The 19,328-nt window shown below is 55.7% G+C and overlaps 2 protein-coding genes across 15 annotated transcripts; both read left to right on the top strand.

The window, feature by feature from the left end:
• Positions 1 to 3,911: 3,911 nt before the first annotated feature.
• CPLANE2 (ciliogenesis and planar polarity effector complex subunit 2) lies at positions 3,912 to 7,768 on the top strand. Of its 4 annotated transcripts, none has more exons than XM_082685529.1 (6): positions 3,912 to 4,009; positions 4,489 to 4,637; positions 5,625 to 5,777; positions 6,299 to 6,423; positions 6,672 to 6,808; positions 7,039 to 7,768. In XM_082685529.1, the coding sequence occupies exons 2-6, from the start codon at positions 4,526 to 4,528 to the stop codon at positions 7,286 to 7,288; spliced, it is 777 nt and encodes a 258-aa protein (XP_082541655.1). In that variant the 5' UTR covers positions 3,912 to 4,009; positions 4,489 to 4,525; the 3' UTR covers positions 7,289 to 7,768. The 4 variants fall into 4 exon arrangements, with proteins under 4 accessions (XP_082541655.1, XP_082541656.1, XP_082541657.1 ...); XM_082685530.1 differs by having other exon boundaries at positions 3,923 to 4,009; positions 4,524 to 4,637; XM_082685531.1 differs by lacking the exon at positions 3,912 to 4,009 and adding an exon at positions 4,012 to 4,101.
• A 2,725-nt stretch (positions 7,769 to 10,493) lies between these two features.
• Positions 10,494 to 18,280, top strand: LOC309841921 (anoctamin-7-like). 11 transcript variants are annotated; one of them, XM_082685547.1, is made up of 8 exons: positions 10,494 to 12,535; positions 12,745 to 13,660; positions 14,124 to 14,297; positions 16,277 to 16,313; positions 16,729 to 16,859; positions 17,074 to 17,139; positions 17,668 to 17,799; positions 18,073 to 18,280. In XM_082685547.1, exons 5-8 carry the CDS (start codon positions 16,749 to 16,751, stop codon positions 18,148 to 18,150), a joined length of 387 nt encoding a protein of 128 aa, XP_082541673.1. In that variant the 5' UTR covers positions 10,494 to 12,535; positions 12,745 to 13,660; positions 14,124 to 14,297; positions 16,277 to 16,313; positions 16,729 to 16,748; the 3' UTR covers positions 18,151 to 18,280. The 11 variants fall into 11 exon arrangements, 9 of the variants coding, with proteins under 9 accessions (XP_082541673.1, XP_082541672.1, XP_082541671.1 ...); XM_082685546.1 differs by having other exon boundaries at positions 16,277 to 16,374; XM_082685545.1 differs by having other exon boundaries at positions 16,277 to 16,374; positions 16,657 to 16,859.
• Positions 18,281 to 19,328: the final 1,048 nt, after the last annotated feature.

Genomic DNA, 19,328 nt, shown 5'->3' with positions numbered 1-19,328 from the left:
GATCCACAAGGGCAGGGTCCGTATCTACTTCCCAGTGGCCTTCCCAGCGTCTGGCCTGCCACAAGGTGTGTTTGTCCACACTTGGCAAGTACCCTTTGTCTGCATCCCCTCGGGCCTGGGATGTTCGCCCAGCTTCCCGGTGCGCCCTCTTCAGGCCATTTCCCAAGCTGCAGCCACAGCCAGTCAGCCAACACATTTCTATTGAGCTTTTACTGGGTCAGACATACTCCAGCTGGTAGAGATTATTATGGGCCAAATTGTGTCCTTCTGCCCCTCCCCGCCCCGCCAAATTCTTATGCTGAAGTGCTAACCCCTAATACCTCGGATTGTAATCATATTTGGAGATAGGGTCTTTACTGAGGTGATTAAGTTAAAACCAGGCCATCAGGGTGGGCTCTGATCCAGTATGGTTCGTGTTCTTTTAAGGAGAGCGAATTTGGAGTCAGACTTCCACGGAGGGAAGGCAGTGCGAGGACCTGCGGAGAGCCTGGTCACCCACAAGCCGGAGAGAGAGGCCTGGAGGAGATCCTCCCTCCCGCCCCTACCGACTCCTTGTCTCTCACTGCCGACCTCCAGAAGTGAGAAGACACGTTTGTGCTGCGTAAGCCGCAGTCTGTGGTCCTTCGTGACTGCAGGTGGAGGGGATACGGGGATAGAACAGAACAAAAAGGCCCTTATGCTCATGGAGCTTATGTTCTGGTGAGAGAGGCCGACAATAAATTTTAAAATTCCAGAACCAAAGGGCGCCTGGCTGGCTCGGCTGGTAGGTCATGCAATTCTTACTCTGAGGTTCGTGAGGTCGAACCCCATGTTGGGTGGAGAGATTACTTAAAAAAATCTTTAAAAAAACAAAAAAAGTAAAAGTTCAGAATCATGAACAGGATGATGTGAAGGAGTCAGCGGAGGGAGGAAGGGCGTGTCCGTGAGTGCGGGAGGGGGCAGGGCTCCGGGCAGGTGGGGCAGCCCACGCACAGGAGGTTAGGGGGGAGATGGAGAGAGCCCCGCGCTGGGCACTGTGTGGGAACAGAAGGCCGGGCGCGCTGGAGTGCAGTAGGCAAGGGGAAGAGGGTGACCCTTTGAAAGCGCGAGGAGCCAGTTACAGAAGGCCTTGAAGGCACGAGGTTTGGATTTATTCTGAGTGCAGTGAAAACTACTGGAAAACTGGAAGCATGGGTGTGGCATTGCTGGATTTACACTGCTTAAAGACTACTCTCGTGCCTCTGTGGTATTCCAGAAGGCAAGCTGGGAAGCCCTGCAGGACACCGCTGCAGTGTCCAGGCAGAGAAGAGAGAGAAACATGATCCACTGTCCCTTCACCACTTACCTTCCCTGGGCGTCCCATCACCCCCCCGCCCCCCGCCCCTGAAGTCCTGTGTGTTTGCCCCCCTGGGCCATCTATTTCAGGCAGGTGACTGTCTCTCCCTGCTTTGATAAGTCCTCTCCAGGCCTTATGGGGCCTTGTCCAGAAGGTGCTCGATCAACTTGGGGGATGGAGAGAGACCAAACCATGAGAAATGAGTGGATTAATTGGGAAGTTTTACATCAGAAGGGCCTTTAGATAAATGGCCAACCTGCTTCACCTTAGGCCTTAAAAGGAAAAGCATCTTGCTTGGAGGACCCTCAACTTAGTGGTCAGAGTGGGCACAGGAAAGTGGAACTCACCAGACCAGAACAGTCCACAGGCATCCTCTTGAAATGAAATTCTGAACCACCTCACTCCCAGCTCTAACCCTCGACTGGCTTCCTGCTGCCAGCAGCAGTGTTTACGTGAGATCTGTGGCCCTGCTGCGGACTGAACTGTGTGCCCCCCCCCTCACCCGCCACCCAAATCCATATGGTAAAGCCCTAACCCCCAATGTGACTTCCTGGGAGATAGGCCTTAAAGGAGGTAATCAAGGTTAAAGAGGTAATCAGGCAAGGAAGGCCCTGACCCGGGAGTACTGGTGTCTTTAGAAGACGAAGACACACCAAGAACAAGTGTGCACAGAGAAGGCGTCTGCTGTCTGCAAGCCAGGAAGAAAGGCCTCATCAGAGACCAACCCTGCTGGCACCTTGGGTTTGGACTTCCAGCTGCCAGGACTGTGAGAAAATAGGTTTCTGTTGTTGAAGCCCCCCAGTCTGTGGTGTTCTGTTAGGGCAGCCCCCGCAGACTGCTTCAGAACCCACCTTGTGAACTGCCCAGGGCTCTTGTTAAGTGTGCAAGCTCACAGACCCATCCGGTCCCCAAAGCAGAATCTCTGGAGGATGGGCCCCAAGAATCCATGTTTGGAACAGGCTCCTGTTGCTCACTGGTGTCCTTTCTGGGGCTCCTGAGGGCAGTGAAGGCTCATTCCCCTAGGAACCTTTGGCCAATAGCTCCTCTGATCACCAGCCTCCCTCTCTGTCCAAGAGGACTTCACCTTCGGCCTCCAGGTGAACCGGCAAGCTCATTCTGCCAAGTTGCTTCGTTTCCTTACACTGTCTCTGAGCCCTCCAAGAGCCAAGACAGAGCAGGGCTAAATAGGAAGTCTGGAAACTCAGATAAGTGAGATCTGAGCCCTGCCACGGAGGGAGAACGCTTCACACACTGTGACCAGTCCTGACTCTGGGCAGATGCGGTCAGACCTGCAGGAAAGGGAGCAACCTGGGAATGTGGGCGAGAGTTTCGAGCTGCAGGATCCCGTAAGAACTGGTGTTCAGTTGTTGTGTTTCTGCCTGGCTGTTGTGGAAGCAAGCTGAAAGCGAGCGCCCTGTCTCACACGGCCACATCCCCTCTACTCTCTTGGACATAAGGAGCCACAGTCATTTGCGGGTTCATGGCCCTCAAACGCTTTCAGCATTACCAAGAAGAGCCCTCCTAGTGGCTGGGGGCAGAGGGTAAAAAACGCGAGACCCAGTCTGGCAGGACAGAGTCTAGTTTTCTAGACTTAGAAGGCTTACTTGGGCTCCAAGTCTAGTTATCCCACTGACCATCTCTATGATGTGACCTCAGATAACCACGTTGTCTCTGAGAGCTTCCTCATCTGTAAAAGATAAGGATAATATTTCCTCCACAGGCTTGTTGATGAAATTAAATGTGGTCACCGCTATAAAGCGCCCACCGTCTGGCACCTAGTTAGCCTTCAATAAAAGTTAACTTATAGATTATTCCTTACAAAACAGGGATTTATTTGCCCAATGTGAAGGCCCTGCAAGAAGATACTGGTGAAAATCAAGCATAATAGACAATCTATCAGGAAGGACCCACACACACCCAGTCCCACTAGCGGGCATTTCCTGAGCGCCCACCTTCTGGAAACAGGCCGGTGCCTGTTGCTGGAACAGTGGAGAGGGGCTGTAGGCGTCAGTGCTGAAATATCAGCTCCGGGAGGGGAGCAGGTCTTGGTAGTCTCTGTATTGCCAGGGCCAGGGGGCGGGGTGCACGGACACATAGTAGGTGCTCAGTAAGTATTTGCTGAATGAATGGGATGAACCAATCAATAAATGAATGACCGGCCAGCATAATCCTGTGGGCCTCTGACTCATTTTTAAGACCTTGAGCAAGTCCGTCACGCTCTGAGCTTCTGGTTCCCCACTGGTGAAGCCACAGGTGTCTAACTCATCATTTAGGTCCTGCGAGCAGAATTAACAGAGCGATAGTAACAGCAAGAATAGTAGCTTACTGAGCACTGCTATGGGCCGAGCGCTGTTGTCAACAAAACAAAACACCTTAGGAGGCAATAGTATTTTGCCTCCACTTTACTGAAGGGAGATTGAGGCACTGAGAGGCAGGGAAGGCTCCTGGAGACGCGGGAGTTGATCAGATTTTTGGAGGAATGCCTGGGGGATCGGACTGAACAATGAAGAAGAACCACGGCGGAGGGTGGAAGGCTCTGCCCTGGGTGTCGCCGCCGGGAGGTAGCCGCGGACTTTCAAGTGGGGCCAGCCCCGCCCCCGGCGTCTCCCTGACAACAGCGTCCGCACATGCGCCTCAAACACCCGCGCCTGGGCGGGCGGCGGGCTCCGAGGCCGGATGCGAGCCGGGCGGAAGGTACCCCAGCGGGCTAAGCGGTGGGGGCGCGGACTGGGTTTTTAAAGGGACCAGCTCTTCACCGGCCCGTTCGCCGACGGGACCCGCTGATGGTGAGGGCTGGGTGGCCCAGGTAGTCGGGATCGAGGCAGAGGAGAAGCAGGGCCACGTAACAACCCCGCCCGCCCGGAGATGACAAGGGAGGGGAGGGCTGTGCAAATGCCCCACCCCCACCCCCGGCAATGAATGGGATGAGTATCCCCCAGGGAGCAATGTGGGGAAGTAACTATGGGATTGCACCTTCTGGGTAATAAGAGGGAGACGGGGATTGCGTAACTCCCCAGGACCGTGAAAGGAAGCCCGGGTTCCAATAGCGTTAATGGGGATAAGGGTGGGGTGCCGTGACTGATCCCCCACCCCAAGGAGGAGAGTCAGAGAGCAGGTTGAGCGGGATCACAGGTCCAGCTCAGGACGGTTACCGTCTCCCATCCCCTACTCAGCATTCTGCCATCTCCCTACCCCTCGGGTCGCCCAGCCATGGCCAGACCACCTGCCCCGGGCTCGGTGATTGTTCCAGACTGGCACGAGAGTGCTGAGGGCAAGGAGTACCTGGCTTGCATCTTACGCAAGAACCGCAGACGGGTGTTTGGTAAGTGCCTGACCCCCAGGCTTGTCGCCTGTCACTCCCTGGTGAGAAGTGTCACCTGTTGTTCCCTGGGGAGAGTGAAGAAGTAGGGCAGCGAGGGCCTGCTTTGCTGCACTCTTCAACCTTGGAGACCCCTGGAAGCCCTATCTCTGGGGCTCCCACCCCCGAATCACCTTAGAGCTAATTCCATCATCAGAGCCAGGGACATGGAAACAGCCGAAACGCTGCCAAGAACCATTGTCACCAGAGAGGCTGTTGATTGAGTTCTCACCCTGTGCCAGGCCTTCTGCTGGGCACGTTATACAACAGACTCCCAATTACCCTCAGCAGTACACCTTACAGACTTCTCCAAGATCCAGCCTAGTAATCAGAGGCATGCCTCTTCTACAACCTGCTATCTCTAAGACAAGACATTCATGTTTCCAGGATGAGCCAACTCACCCAGGGTTGGGCTGACATCAGCAGAGGGGCCTGGCATCCGCTGTGGGGGCTCAGCTCTGGCCAGAAAATGAGAGGGCAGCCCACAACTTAGGACTTTCAGATCCCAAGCCTATGGATGTATCATAATTCTTTTTTTTTTTAAATTAAAAGGATTCATAAAGATCTTGATTTATTGATTGTACTGAGTTTATTTGTAGTAATTGAGAATATTTTTGCTAATATTTCTCCATTGAGGAAAAACTATGAAAAACCTTGCCTTTACGTGTGGGAAATCTAGAACATGGTATAATAGTATCAATAAAAACAATCTCATGCATCCAACTTCAGATACAAGTAACTTGGTATTATTTGGAGTAGGTCTTTGTGCCGCTCATAGAGCACAGGTGAGCTGTGAGCTTCTTAGCAGGGCTCATCCAGGGACCCCCCTTGTGTCCCAGGCCTCTGTAATGAGCATAGAAAACCATGGCTGCAGGCACTGAAAAGCTCTTAGAGTTGCTGGGTTTGGTGGGGCGGACCTCTTGACCCCCTCTGGCTCCCTTCTTGTTCCAGGGCTGCTGGAGCGACCAGTGCTGCCCCCACCCGTGGCCATTGACACAGCCAGCTACAAGATCTTCGTGTCTGGGAAGAGTGGCGTGGGCAAGACAGCGCTGGTGGCCAAGCTGGCTGGCCTAGAGGTACCCGTCATACACCACGAGACCACTGGTGAGTCCAGCCAGGGAGGCCTTGCCTGGGATGGCGGAGAGTCTGGCCCTTGTCCCACCATTTACTCTGCAACCTTGGAAAGTCACTTCACTTCTCTGAGCCTACCTCTGGCTCCTCTGTTCAGCAGAGGTAATAGTACCAACCCCAAAGTACTAGAGATAGTACTGAGCTGGCTCAAGAGAGGTGCTCAGGGAGCATGACCCCTCCCTTCGTGTGTCCTCCCACTGGACGCTGACTGGCCAGCAGGATGCAACATTATCCAGTATCCTGTACCTTTGGGTCCCCTGTACATACAAGTGAAACTGCTTCGTCTAGGGCTAAGCTGCATCTCTCCAGCAAGCTGGAGGCTTATCTAGGCAGGTGTTTTCTCCCATCAGACTGAGAATTCTCCCAGGTCAGTGACTATGCCTTCCCTCTCAGGCTGGTGACCCACCAGGGACATGTCTTCTTTCTATTCCTTCCTGGTCCCCTTAACCCTCTCCACTCTGCCTTCCCCATGCTGAATGGCTGACCCTCCCCAGGCATCCAGACCACTGTGGTATTTTGGCCAGCCAAGCTGCAGGCCAGCGACCGTGTTGTCATGTTCCGCTTTGAGTTCTGGGACTGTGGGGAGTCTGCACTCAAAAAGTTCGATCACATGCTGCCGGTGAGCAGACAGGCGGGCCTGGGAGGGTTTGGGAGGAGCTGGTTATCTGAGATGGGCTTCGGAATCTGAGTGTCTGAGCCCAGCCTGCTTGATCTGCAGGAGCCAGATCTGGGCACAGGCTGAGGGTGCTGCCCCAGGTGGGAGAGCTCTGAGCTGGCAGTGGGGACTGGTCCTGCGGAGGGAGGAAGTGAGCTGAGACTTCTCAGGGCCTGTGCTTATAAGCCTCTCATCAGCCTCTCCATACCCAGGCCTGCAAGGAGAAAACAGATGCTTTCCTCTTCCTCTTCTCCTTCACCGACCGTGCGTCCTTTGAAGACCTCCCTGGACAGGTGGCCCGAGTAGCAGGCGAGGCCCCTGGTGTTGTCAGGATGGTCATCGGCTCCAAGTATCCTTCGGGTGGCCCCTAGGACGGTCAGAGGCCACACTTGGCAAGGCATGGAGCAAGGGGATCAGGAACCCTGCCTCTGCCCAGCTGTGGGGTCTAGTCCCATGGACTTTATCTTAAAGGCAGCAGGCGTGCTCCCCCCTGCCACCATCCCAGGGAGGAGGGCTAAGGCTGGGTGTGATGAGGTGGCACACAGAGGTACCCGGCCAGGCTCCTTGACCCTCCTGCAGATTTGACCAGTACATGCACACAGATGTGCCTGAGCGGGACCTCACAGCCTTCCGGCAGGCTTGGGGACTGCCACTCCTGCGGGTGAAGAGTGTGCCAGGGCGGCGGCTGGCAGATGGGCGCACTCTGGATGGGCGGGCCGGGCTAGCCGACATTGCCCATGTGCTCAATGGCTTGGCTGAACAGCTGTGGCACCAGGACCAGGTGGCAGCTGGCGTGCTTCCCAACACCTCTGAGAACACCCCAAGCTGATCCCTACTCCCAACCCTCACGTGACCCAAGGCAGAGGGCAGCAGCCAGGTCCTAGGGCTGAGGCAGGAATGTCTGATCTCATCCCGAGGACTGGCCAGAGGGCCCTGTTGGGAGGATGGTGCCCTGAGAAGAAGCCTCCTGCCCCAGCAGCACCTTCCATGCAGAATTCCTGACAGTGAGATGGGGGCACAAGGCTCAGTGGGCCAGTGGTCTGAGGGCATCTGGGTGTCCCTGGTCTTCTCCTTCTGACCTGAGGGTCTAGGCCCTGGAAGCTGAGGAACTGTAGGGGCAGGGCCCCAGGGCTCAAGCTGTTCCCCCAGCTGCCTGCCGTCCTCCCCCTTTCTGCAGCACCCAGAGAGGGTGACTGGGAAGAGGGGGTGTCCCCGCTGGGTCTGGACCTCAAGTGACTTCAATCAAGAGCCTACATTACAGCCGTCTGCTGTAGCAGATAAATCCTGAAATCTTGGTGGTTTAACTCTATAGAAGTTTTTTTCTTGCTCTGTCTGCTCATTGAACTCATGTAGAGACCCTGACTCTGAGGTCTTTAACATGTGGCTTCCTGTTTTGGCCTGGGACTTCAACCCCCCATTCAGCCCACTGGGAATGAGCACAAATGGAAGATTATCTAGAAGGTCTCCAAGGACCTGGCCTCTGCCCACCATCCATTGGCTAACACAGAGTCACATGGTTACATGGGGCAGGGCATGCTGGGAAATGTAGTCCACCAACGTGTTCAGGAGGTGAGCCCTCTCTCTCTGTAGCACCTTTCTCCATCAGGAAGGTGTCAAGCTAGGCTTAGAACAGGGGCCCCACCAACCTGGAGAATCAGAAAACTCACTATACAGGGCCAGGGACTGGACCAGGTGGGGTCAGGGAGTGAGTTGCCCTGTTAGGCAGCTCTGCCCTATGGAAAGCCAGCAAGGGCAGGTGAAGGAAAACTAGTGAACTTGCCCATTCTTGTGTCTCACATTTGCCCCGTCTACCAGACACCGGTGAATGCAGGCTGAAGTGTGGGGGTGGGTGCTATGAAGAGGGCCCTTATGTGTTCTGACACCCCCTGATGGTGGGCTGAGGCCTGGTCTGAGTCTGAGCCAGCTGGAAGGGACTGAGGGCCCAGATATGTGACCCCAAAAGCCAGCTGACCCTTGGAACCCCCTCTTGAAAAGGCAGCATCAGCAGCTCTGTACAACATGCAACATGGGATCAACATGCAAGACCCCATCCTAACACTCCTTCTAAAATGCTGCTGTCCACACATTTACACACCCCCTGCTGACATGCACAGGAGGTTTGTACCTCTGCACTCTGGCTCACACTCCTGGACACCCTGATTGCCTGCCTGGTGTCTACCATGTCTGCCACCCTGGGCACTACCCATAGGTTCGTCACCCCTTCCAGGACCTAAAGGGCTGATTTTAGTGCCTTCTTACCCCCAACTCTGGATCAGAGCTGAGACCCAAGCTTACCCCATACCCCAGAGTAGGAATATTCCCTGGGCAGGAGCCCATGCCTCACAGTGGCGCCCAGCAGGTGCCATAGACCCTCCCATGGTAGGCTTCAGCTCTGCTTCTGGGCAGTGAGTTCAGCCCATTCTCTGTTCTTAGCTCCAGTAGACCTTACCCCAGCAGGCAACAGAAAAGCTTGGGAGTGGGACCCAGAGAAGGTGGCCTCTGGGCCTGAATGTGACACCCTGCCTCCCAGGCACTGGTACCTGTGTTGTGAGCACCAGCTGCCCCACGTCCAGCACTTACCTCTGAGCTTGAATCTCCCCCAAAAAGGAAGCCTCTGCCTCCTTCTAGGGTACCGGCTCTGCATCAGCAGGACAGTTTTCTCCCGGTTAGCCCTGCTCCAGTCAGAGAATCACCTGTCACGCTCCTTCACCCCAGACCAAGAGGTGAACAATTCCCTTTTGCTGTTTTGCTGCGTAAGGACAAGGTGGGGAGGGCGGTGGACTGGCAGCCCAGCGCCTGCTGTCCCAGCCCCACTTTCCCAGCCCCCGGAAGCCCAGCCCTTGTGCCACATGAGCCTGCTGCTCCACGGTAGTGCAGACCTGGGAGCCTGAGGGAGGAAGGAACCGCGAGCAACCGTTGTAAGAGCCGGTGGCTGTGCCTGCAGTGTGTCCTCTGGGCAGGTTACAGGGAGAACGAGAAGCGTGTGTAGACACACTGTGTGGGTTCAGGCCAGCTTCATGGGCCTGCCACGTGGGTCCCACACTCAGAGGGGTCTTCCCACCTGGTTTAATGCTCTGCTGTTGCCATCCTGAAACTCTGCACACCACAGATTATGTGGCAGGTCCTATGTGTGTTGTCCAGGGAGAGGGTCTGGGGTCCTGATGAAGCCCCCCTCTAAGGGCTTGGAGAGAGAGACCACTTCAGTGAAGTGTCGCAGGGCCACCAAGAAGTTGCCTTCTTCCCGCTTTGGTGCCAAAAATTCCACCATTAGATCACAACAGCTCAGGGGCGCCTGGGTGGCTCAGTGAGTTAAGCCTCTGCCTTCAGCTCAGGTCATGGTCTCAGGGTCCTGGGATCGAGCCCCGAATCGGACTCTCTGCTCAGGGGGGAGCCTGCTTCTCCCTCTCTCTCTGCCTGACGCTCTGCCTACTTGAGCTCTCCCGGTCAAATAAATAAATAAAATCTTAAAAAAAAAAAATCACAACAGCTCAAAGACGAATACCTCTCCACTCACCCCACCCCCTCCATGGGCCCTGAGGGTCCCTGGGAGGAAGGGGTAGTGACTGTGCCCCACAACAGTTCAGGGGTGGGCCCTGACTTAGAGAGACCTTTGGGAAAAGAGTAGCCATGCTTGCTGCCCAGGGCCCTGGAGCCACTGAACTTTGGGGCTCTGGAGGGAAGCCTGGAGGAGGAGGGACCATCTCCTGAGGTGAGGGTGCAGGTGGGCTGTGCTGTGGCCCAGCCCCGCTGCCAATCTTCCCAGATTTATAGTTTGAAATCCGAATCTCCAAAGCAAAGGTATTAGGGGCCTTTGGGAGGTGATCATCTCTTGAGGGCAGAGCCTCATGCAGAGCTCTGTAGCCCCTTCAACGCGAAGAAGACGCAGAAAGTACAGGCTATAAACCAGGAAGATGGTCCTCAAGGCCCCTGCTGGTGCCTTGATCTTGAACTTCCTACCTTCAGAGCTGTGAGAAGTGAATTTCTGTTGTTCATGAGCCACCCAGTCTATGGTATTTTATTATAATAGCCCGAATAGACTTAGGGAAGCTGATGTCCAGAGAGGGACAGGCATTTGCCCAGGGTTGCAGAGCCACGAAGCATCTCTGATGCTCTCAGCCCTAGGCACGCCCCTCCCTTGAGCCATCCCCCCCTCCAATCTCCTAATGCTGTCTTCCTGGTCCAGCCCCTCACTGGCCCACTCCTGGTCCTCCCAGCTTTGCCAGCTGTGAAGCCTGGGGCTGCCCGGAGGAGGAGAGATACAGTGCTGTCACCTCCTTCCTCACTTCCTTCCCTTTTTCTCCGCCCCCCCCCCTTGCCTCCCTTCCCAGGCCATGCCCAGCTGGTCACTGAAAAGTTCTTCCCTCTGCCACCCAAATCTGGCTGGCCTCCTGGGCAACTGGGCAAGTGGGAGGACCCCCTGGCAAGGAACCTGGCCCCAGCATAAGGAAGGGGATGCAGGACCCTGGCTGAGTCCAGGGTGGGGGTGGGGGTTTCCTGTCTTGCGGTGGATCTTACTCCCTGGGCAGCCTGGTGCCAGCTGTGATCTCCATGTGCCAGGCACGGGCTTGGGGGAGGGGAGGGAAGTGCCCAGATGGAGGTAGGAGGCTCAGGGGCCTGGACAAGTTGGAGCTGCATGGACCGGAGGGGGCCCAACTGGGGGTGGGGAGTGAAGGGTGAGAGGGTGGAGGTTCTCCCCTCCCTTGGACCTCAGACTCAAAGGCTGGGGCAGTGGGGATGGAGAAGCTGGGGTTCTACTCCAGTCTGAATGTAGGGGTGGATCCAGAGAGCTGAGGGTGGGGAGGGGCTCCAGAAGGAAGGCGAAGGAGAACTAGGACCTTGAACCATTCACTTCAATTCCTGCGTGTTCCTCTGTAAAATGAAGATAACAACACCCGCTTCTGGGAGTTGTAAGTAAATGGTATGTAAATGTTCAGCGCTGCACCAGGCACCACCTGAGGGGCACCATAGAGGCTGGCTATGATCGTCCACGTTGTTCTTTTGGTAGTGGTGGCTGTTCCTGGGCTGAGAGCAGCAGAGGGGCTGCCACACTGCATACTCACCCAGGGATGGGCGGCTGGTGGGCAGAGGGAGGGGCAGCCCAGCTGGGCCGACCCAGAAGGGAGACACTCCTGGCACCTGCAACTGCAGGTTGCAGGGGACTCCTCTCCCCCGCACTTCCGTCCTGTTGCGCCCAGGATGGCAATGGCACTGAGGACAAGGACCCGGACCACGCCCGTCTCTGCCCGTCCTGCGTCAGCATTTGTGCCTCAGAATCCAGGGCAACCTTTTCCTAGACGGGAAAACCAAACTCGGTGAGACTTGGGCCAAACAAGACTCTTGCCCCACATCACCCGAGCCCAGAGTAGCCAACGGACGGCCCTCTCTTAAGTCCCCTCTCCCTCTGTGAGCAATCCTGTGGCATTTCTGGTCCGTTGCTTGCAACGGGCAGTGGGTAGTTCCCCCTTGGAAACAAACCCAATCCCTCTTGCTGCAGCGCAAACTACTTCCTTTAATTCTGGCTTCAGTGGGACTGATAAACCCAGTCCCCTGCATCCCGCCCGGGAGAGAAATAGGTGGACCCTTCCTAACTGTCCTCCCTGCCATGGCGTAGTCTTCGTGCTCTTAAGGGATGGGCAGCTGTGCCCTCTCCCCCCGCGCGGCGGCGCTCGCAGTGTGCGCTCCAGTGGAACCAGTGGAGACGGGCTGAGCCGGCTGGGTACCCGAAGCTGAGCGCGGGCTCCCCTAACAAGCTCTGGGACCTGCGCAAGCGACTGCACCACCTCATCTGTAAAATGGACTTTACTGTCGTGTCAGCCCCTGAGAGGGGCTGATGCTTTAGTGGGCGAAGTGTGCACAGCGCTCAGCCTGACACACTGGAGATGCCCAATATTTGGGAAACAGCAGCCACTGCTCGAGGACGCCGGCCCGCTCAGCGTGTATCCACGTTTATAAAACGGGGGCGCTAGTTCCCTCCTCGTTTGAATTTCAAACGAGAAAAGGCGCGTCAAAATGCTTTTGAAGGCGGAAAGGACCCTCGCGCACAACGGGATCTGTCAGCCCCAGCCGGGGTCTCAAGGTAAGGGGCTCGGGGCTCTGGCCCACCGGGAACCCTGGCCCCCAGGCGCACGGTCCCGCGCCCAGGCCGTGCACTTCGCCAAGCTGAGCGCAGCCCGGGTGCTGCTCTGGTTCTACGCAGAGAAACTGAGACTGAGTAGTGGGCCGGGGAGGAGTCGGCCTGGGTGTGGAGTGTCGCCAGGCGCGGGTGCCTCTGCTCTTGTCCCCCAGGCCCGATCCAACCTGGCCTCGGACGGCTCGGAAGAACCGCTGCGACGCCTGCGCCTGCCTATACAACTCTCTGCAGCTACACGTGGCCAAGCCGGGGGACTTATCCGGCGCTCCCAGCCCGCAACTCCCTGCAAGCTACGTGAGGGGGCGGGGCCTTCCGCGGAGGGGCGGGGCGCTTGGCTCCCAAGTTCTTCAGAAAAGCAACTCCCACCTCCCTCACGCTACGTCTTCAGCCATTCGGTGTTCTAGCGGCTCCTGATACCTGATTCCCACCTCTTCAGTACCCCCTCAGCTGTCCATCTGGCTGGAACACACCAGCCCAGGCTGAGCTTCGTGGGTAGATGGGCTCTCTGGCTTTAGCAACTGGTACGTCTCCACCCTCTGCCCCAGCCTAGAAATTAGACCCTGCAATCCCATTGTGTTAGGTCTGACCCCTGCTCTGCTCACCGATTCCTAGGCAGTGCGTCCTACGACTCGTACTTCTCCAACACACAGAGACATGAATGGCAAGACAGCTGCCTGGGGAGGGTGGACCTGGGACCTTAAGGGGAGGAAGCTGATGTCAGGATCCTCTCAGGCAGGTGGCAGTCCATGGGGAGCAGAAAGCCATAGCCTGTCTGCTGGCCGCAGTCTGCGCAACAGGCTTCCCACTGCGTGAAGGAGAGAAGACAGAGCTCAGCCCTCTTCTGCTGCTGGGGCATCAGGAGGGAATTCTGGGACGGCCCTGCAGCCCTCCCTCTGTTCATCTGCCTAGGACCCCTTTGCACTGCCCGGGTATCAGGTGCCTGAGGCACACCCCAACCCTCACCGATTGCTGCACTCATCCTGGGCCTCCTGGCGATGCTGGCACAGGCACCAACCCTTGCACCTCGTATGAGAATACTTTGGGGAGACGGTGGCCATCTACTTTGGCTAGGTGAGTCGGGCAATGGGGGGTGGGGGCTGGGAGCTGAGGTCAAGTACAGTGATGATGGCTCACGGACTTTGTCACCTCTTCTGGCTTTTGCACAGCCTGTCTGCTGCCCTTAGGGGCACCTTGGTCTTTATCTCTGGCCTTATTACCATGGGTACCAACACACCATGAGTGGCTGGAGCCGGGGGCAGGAGGATGGGCTGGGTGGGCCAGATCAGCTGGCTGGTTGAGAACAGCCCTTCCCAGGATGGGCAGCTTTAGCTCACAGGGAAGAGATCTGGGCCATGAGGGTGCCTTCCTTATGTGCCCACTCTGCAACACCTGTGCCACGTGGAATATTTCCAAGATCTGCCCCATGGCCAGGTGAGACAGGGACAAGGGAATGGACAGGGCTTGGAACACCTGGGCCTGGCTGCAGGGAAGGTAGTTCTGGTCCTGCAGTGTGTCTTCTCTCCCTCCCTTACAGCTGGGCTGCTTCTCTATCTGGCAACTGTGTTCTTCAGCATCTTCATGTCCTTCTGAGCCCTTCTGAGCCACAGCCTTCCTGCAGCACTGGAAGGGCAAGAGCATCCCCTTGGCCCACCACTAGGACCTCAGTGGCTTCCAGGAAGAGGAAGTGATGCCCAGCGCAGCCTGCCAGGTCCAGAACTCCACTTCCCAGAATTCTCAGAGACCACAAGGCATACTGGGAAGAGCCCAGACCGGAGTCCATCATTCCAGGTTCCAAATCTGGCTCCTTCCCACACCTCCTGGGTTACTTACCACCCTCCCCTGAGATCAGGATGAAACCAGGTTTGGTGAGATTAAACACTGGGCATATTTAGGGTCTCAAAGAGAAACTCTGGAACAGGGAGGAAGAGGAGAAGCATTTCATTCACCCATCCAGCCAGCTTCCCACCAAACACCCCATCACTGATCCTGAATCTCTTTGCTTGTCCCCATCTCCACCGCCGCTCCCTCCCCCATCCCCACCCCCTGTCCCAGCCACACTGCTTCACCTGGACCACTGTGGTAGCTTTCCCAAGATCTCCCTGCTTCCATGTTTGCCCTACTTAATTCATTTTCAGGGTCAGGGTGACCTTTTGAAAACACAAATCACATCATGCATTGCCCTCATTCAATGCCTTCTAGGGGGTTGTATTGTGCCCTATGGGCTGCATGAGGTTAAACAGATGTGGGAGGACCGAGAAAGCAGTCAGGGACCACAGAGGTAGCAAAATCAATGTGAATGGTGCCCTCTAGAATATGGTGGTATACAGCTCATGCACCCTAAAGAATGGCCCTGCCTTTGCACAGACTGATCTTCCCTGCCATTACCACCACCACTGTGGGATGCTGCCCCCCCCACAACTCCTTACTTAGATCAGTCCTTCATCGGACTTGTTCACAATTACATATTTGTGCTTGTTCATTTGAGGTCTGTCTCCCCAACTAGACTGTGGTTCCATCAGGGCCTGGGCCGTGCCCAGGTTGTTCATCACAGCATATCTAGTATCTACTGCAGAACCAAATGTGGTCAGTTAATAGTTATTAAACTAAGATTATTAAAAATAATCTTTAAAAGATTACTCTTTTAAAGATCATTTATTTTGGGGGGAAGGCAGAGAGAGAGAGAATCTCACACAGATTCTGCACTGAGTCTGGAGCCTGATACGGGGCTCGATCTCATGGCCCCGAGATCAGGACCTGAGCCAAAACCAAGAGTTGGATGCTCAGTCATCTGAGCCAGCCAGGTGCCGCAGTCAGTGCACAGTTTTTTGTTGTTGTTGTTTTTTAAACATTTTATTTATTTATTTGACAGACAGAGGTCACAAGTAGGCAAAGAGGCAGGCAGAGAGAGAGGAGGAAACAGGCTCCCTGCAGAGCAGAGAGCCCGATGCGGGCTCGATCCCTGGACCCTGGGATCATGACCTGAGCCGAAGGCAGAGGTTTTAACCCACTGAGCCACCCAGGCGCCCCAGTTCACAGTTATTGAATGAACTAGTGCATTATCCATTATCTGTCCGTCCGTCCTCATGCCGGTCAGCCATCCCTCTGCTCATCCACAGTCATCCACCTGTCTGTCCACCGATCTGCCCTTCTGCTCACTCACTTGTGCACCCACTCATGGAGATTTGCCAATTTTCCCTATCCGGTTTACCCACCCATTGTTCCTCTCCTGTCCATCACACGTACCTTCCATCTATGCGTGCATCCATCCACAGGTGTGTAGCCAGAACCTTGAGGGGAAAGGCCCTGCAGAGACAAAAATGACTTGGACCTCATTCCTGTATTTCCAGAACTCCCTACACAGGCAGAAAAAGATGGGGGCTCCCCCCACCCCAGGGTTGTAACACCCAGCCTCTTGGGCCCCAGGAGGCACACCTGTTGCCTCTCTGAACACGAGTGTGCATGTCCAGAGTTGGCCACTCTGGGCCCACAGATGGCCCAGATCCCAGTGACAGGGTTTTGAAGGAGTCGCACTTCCCTCCCACATTGCTCCTGCCTTCCTCACCAACTCACCAGCTCTGCAGCCATCCTTGTCATGGTGAGGGGGCTTTGGGCCCTTGCGCCGGCACCCCTGCTTGCTTTGCTCAACAACAACCAGTTGGAGAGCCGTTTATTTTTTATTTATCACAGGTTCCCCTGCGAGTCTTGGAGGCCAGAGGCTGAGCAGGTACAGGGCACTGGAATCTGGCTGCCTCTGCTTAAGGCCATGGCTCACCTTCATTGTGAATGTGAGCATGGGGCAAAGGAGGGGCATACAGGGTCAGAGGGGGAAATAGAGATCAGAGTCCGGGAAAGGTGACTTAGGAATGGGAAAATGGGGGCTGAATTCCAGGGTCAGAGATAGGGAGGTAAGAGGTAGAGTTCCAGGATTCTGGACGCGGGCTCATCCTGCCCACGGGAATGGGTTTGGACCCAGGGTAGCTGGGGAATTGGGCCTTGGAGTCCCTCTGGCCCTGCAAGCTTTCCTCCTCGCCTCCACCGCGGACCTAATGCATCTCCTGCGCCAGTAGGAACACCACAGCCTTCTGTGCAGCTTCGTCAACTGCACAACTGCGCCCGCACCTCCAGTCTACCTTGCCCAGGAGGACCTCACGCCCTCCAAATGAGAGCGTCAAGGAGGGCCTCTGGGCCTGTCTGGGAGGGGTGGAGCGCTGAGTCTGGGAAGCACCCGGCCTGGCTGGGGGGCCGGGGCGCTGAATCTGGAGGCAGAGCGGTGAGTCCGTGGGTGGGAGGGATGGGGCGGGGCCTGACAGGGAGGACAGAAAGCTGAGTCTGCGCAGCGGACTGCTGGGCAGAGCTGGGGGCGAGGTAGGGGGGAGGGTATTCTGAGGGGGCGGGGCCAGGCTCTAGGGCCCGGAGGGGCGGGAGAGACTCGCCGGACCCCGTGCCCTCCTCAGCTCAGGTAAGCGGCCTTTTGCGACCCACAGGGCAACCTCACCCTCTTCTACTGGAAACTACTGGCCCTGCGTCTGGGCTTCATCGTCGCCTTCGAGGTAGGCTCAGCTATTTGTGTGTGGGACACACTGGGGTTCAAGTTCAAGTTTAAGCGCTGCCGCGGCCCAGATGTAAACGGGGGTATGCTATAGGGTAGTATCTACTTCATAGGGTCGTTATGAAGATTCGGTGCCAAGCCCTTACACAGTGTCCAGCACTGTGTACGTGCTCAATAAACAACACTACCACTACCACTGTTCTCTTTAGGCAACGACCTGGAGGAAGGAGAGGAGGCATGCTCCCTCCAGCTTTGCTTAGGATCCTTTCTCCAGCTCGGCCTCTACCAGGGTCCCTAGTGTTACAGGTTTCGAATTATGCCTGTGTCTTTGGGCAAATGACAACCGCTTTATGCTTCAGTCTCTTCATCTGTAAAACAGGAGTAGTAACTGTCCTCACCTCCTAGTGTTGTGAGAATTAAGTGAATTAATACCCGGGAAACCTCAGAACAGAGCCTAGCATTCAGCAAGCGTCGATAAATGAAGATAACTAAGGGATTCACTGTCTCTTTGGCTCCCCCATGCCCCCAGCACGTGGTGTTCTTCGTGCGCCTCCTCGTCTGGCTCGTGCCCGACGTTCCAGCCGCCCTGGTGACCAAAATAAAGCGCGAGCGCTGTCTGGTCGTGCAGGAGCCTGCGGACAACCGGGAGGTGCTGCCTTCAGTCAGCGCGGCTAAAAGACCCTGGCCCCTCCCTGACCACGCCCCTCAGCCCGCCTCCAGGCCTTAGCTCAGCCCTCTCTTGCCACGCCCTCTGGTTTGGCCTCTCCCATAGGGAGAATTGGCCGGTTTCCTTCTCCTTCCTGCGTGGTCCCGCCCTTCTCCAAACTCCGCCCACTTCCCGCCCCTTCTATGACAGTGTCCCCACTGGAGTCCCCTCTGCTCTCCAGGGCCAATTTACTTAGCCTGACCAAGCCATGCTTTCTGTCCTTTGCAGCAGGGGCACTGTCCCAAGAGCCCGGGACCCGGGGCGAGTGAGGCGGAACGGTCTTTCAAGAATCCTGGGCTCTCCTGATGCTTCCTTCCCCTTGTGGGGGGGGGGGTCTTCTGCTTCTGGCAGGGGGTCTGGGCAGTACCTTGGCCAGCGGCCCCAACGTCGGCCTCTGAACTGGACTGTGAGGATTAAAGCTCTCTGAAGACCGCTAGTCTCGCATTGCCTCCCTCTCCCTGTCGCAGTCTCCTTTTCCACCTGCAGTGCTGGCAACAAACCTCTCTGCCCCCCAGGGTGCCGCCTCTCCACGGACACTTGGTTTACACACACATGCTGTGCAGTGTCTCTTCATCATGTCTGCATGCTCTAGAGACCGAGGGAGTGGAGGGACGCTAATCATTCAGTACTGAATGGTCACCAGTTGGTAGGGGAGAGTACCTTGGGATCTGGGCCCTGGACACCTGCCCCATATGCTCAAGAAGGCCTGCAGTGTATGAGTAATAGTAAGAGGGTTTAAGTTAGGGGAGCTGAAACACCTCCCAATGGACGTTTATACACTTCACCAGATCTTCCCAAAAGCCTGGTCACGTGGTCCTGAGCTGTGGCTAAGGACAGAGGTTGGTGGCTGAGTCAAAGACCTGGGCTTGAGTATGAGTTCTGACACCTATTGGCTGTATGAACTTGAGCAAGTGATTTAATCCTTTGGGCCTTAGTTTCATATCTATAAAATAGAGACTTCATAGAGCTGATGAGAGATTGAATGGGATAATCCCCCTTGATTTAACATGTACTTGTGGGAGCAATAACAGGGTCGTGGCCAAGAGTAAATGAATACAGTATACCCTGCTTTTCAAAAGTTTGTGTTACAACCACTTGGCTTCCCTCAAAGACCTCTATTAGTACCTGTTTTTACCAACCAGAGGAAATACAGAGAAAATGTTTGCTATTGCGGAAAATGGTGAAAAAGGGAGGAAATAGCATTCAACATTTGTTTTGCAAAGATCCGTTATAGAGGCAGCAAACACCCTGAGCGGAGAGCCTGCCCCACCAAGCTCTTCCCTGCCCCACACTCGGCAACTCAGTATCAAACTACCGGAACTTTGAACTGTGTCCGGGAGCATCTGTCCTTTATCTCGATTAATTTTGCCATCTGTTAGGAAGATGTGTCCTCAAGTATCAGAAAAGTCTAAGAGAGGTTATTTTGGGGGTATGGAAATGCTAAAAAAACATTTTTCCATATACATTAATGGTAACTGCTTCTT

The sequence above is a fragment of the Mustela nivalis genome (assembly GCF_964662115.1).
Source record: "Mustela nivalis genome assembly, chromosome: 10".
Classification (NCBI taxonomy): Eukaryota; Metazoa; Chordata; class Mammalia; order Carnivora; family Mustelidae; genus Mustela; species Mustela nivalis.
Note: the sequence above shows the minus strand (reverse complement) of the source record. Positions and strands in the feature narration are given on the sequence as shown.

What these genes read in the sequence shown, in the direction of transcription:
- CPLANE2 (XM_082685530.1), top strand. Translation starts at nt 3,943, where the DNA reads ATGCGCCTCAAACACCCGCGCCTGGGCGGGCGGCGGGCTCCGAGGCCG. An exon ending in GGATGCGAGCCGGGCGGAAG is followed by an intron (nt 4,010 to 4,523) that starts GTACCCCAGCGG and finishes CGGGTCGCCCAG; the next exon opens with CCATGGCCAGACCACCTGCC. An exon ending in AGGATGGTCATCGGCTCCAA is followed by an intron (nt 6,809 to 7,038) that starts GTATCCTTCGGG and finishes ACCCTCCTGCAG; the next exon opens with ATTTGACCAGTACATGCACA.
- LOC309841921 (XM_082685547.1), top strand. Translation starts at nt 16,749, where the DNA reads ATGAGAGCGTCAAGGAGGGCCTCTGGGCCTGTCTGGGAGGGGTGGAGC. An exon ending in CTGAATCTGGAGGCAGAGCG is followed by an intron (nt 16,860 to 17,073) that starts GTGAGTCCGTGG and finishes TGCGACCCACAG; the next exon opens with GGCAACCTCACCCTCTTCTA. An exon ending in ACCGGGAGGTGCTGCCTTCA is followed by an intron (nt 17,800 to 18,072) that starts GTCAGCGCGGCT and finishes TGTCCTTTGCAG; the next exon opens with CAGGGGCACTGTCCCAAGAG.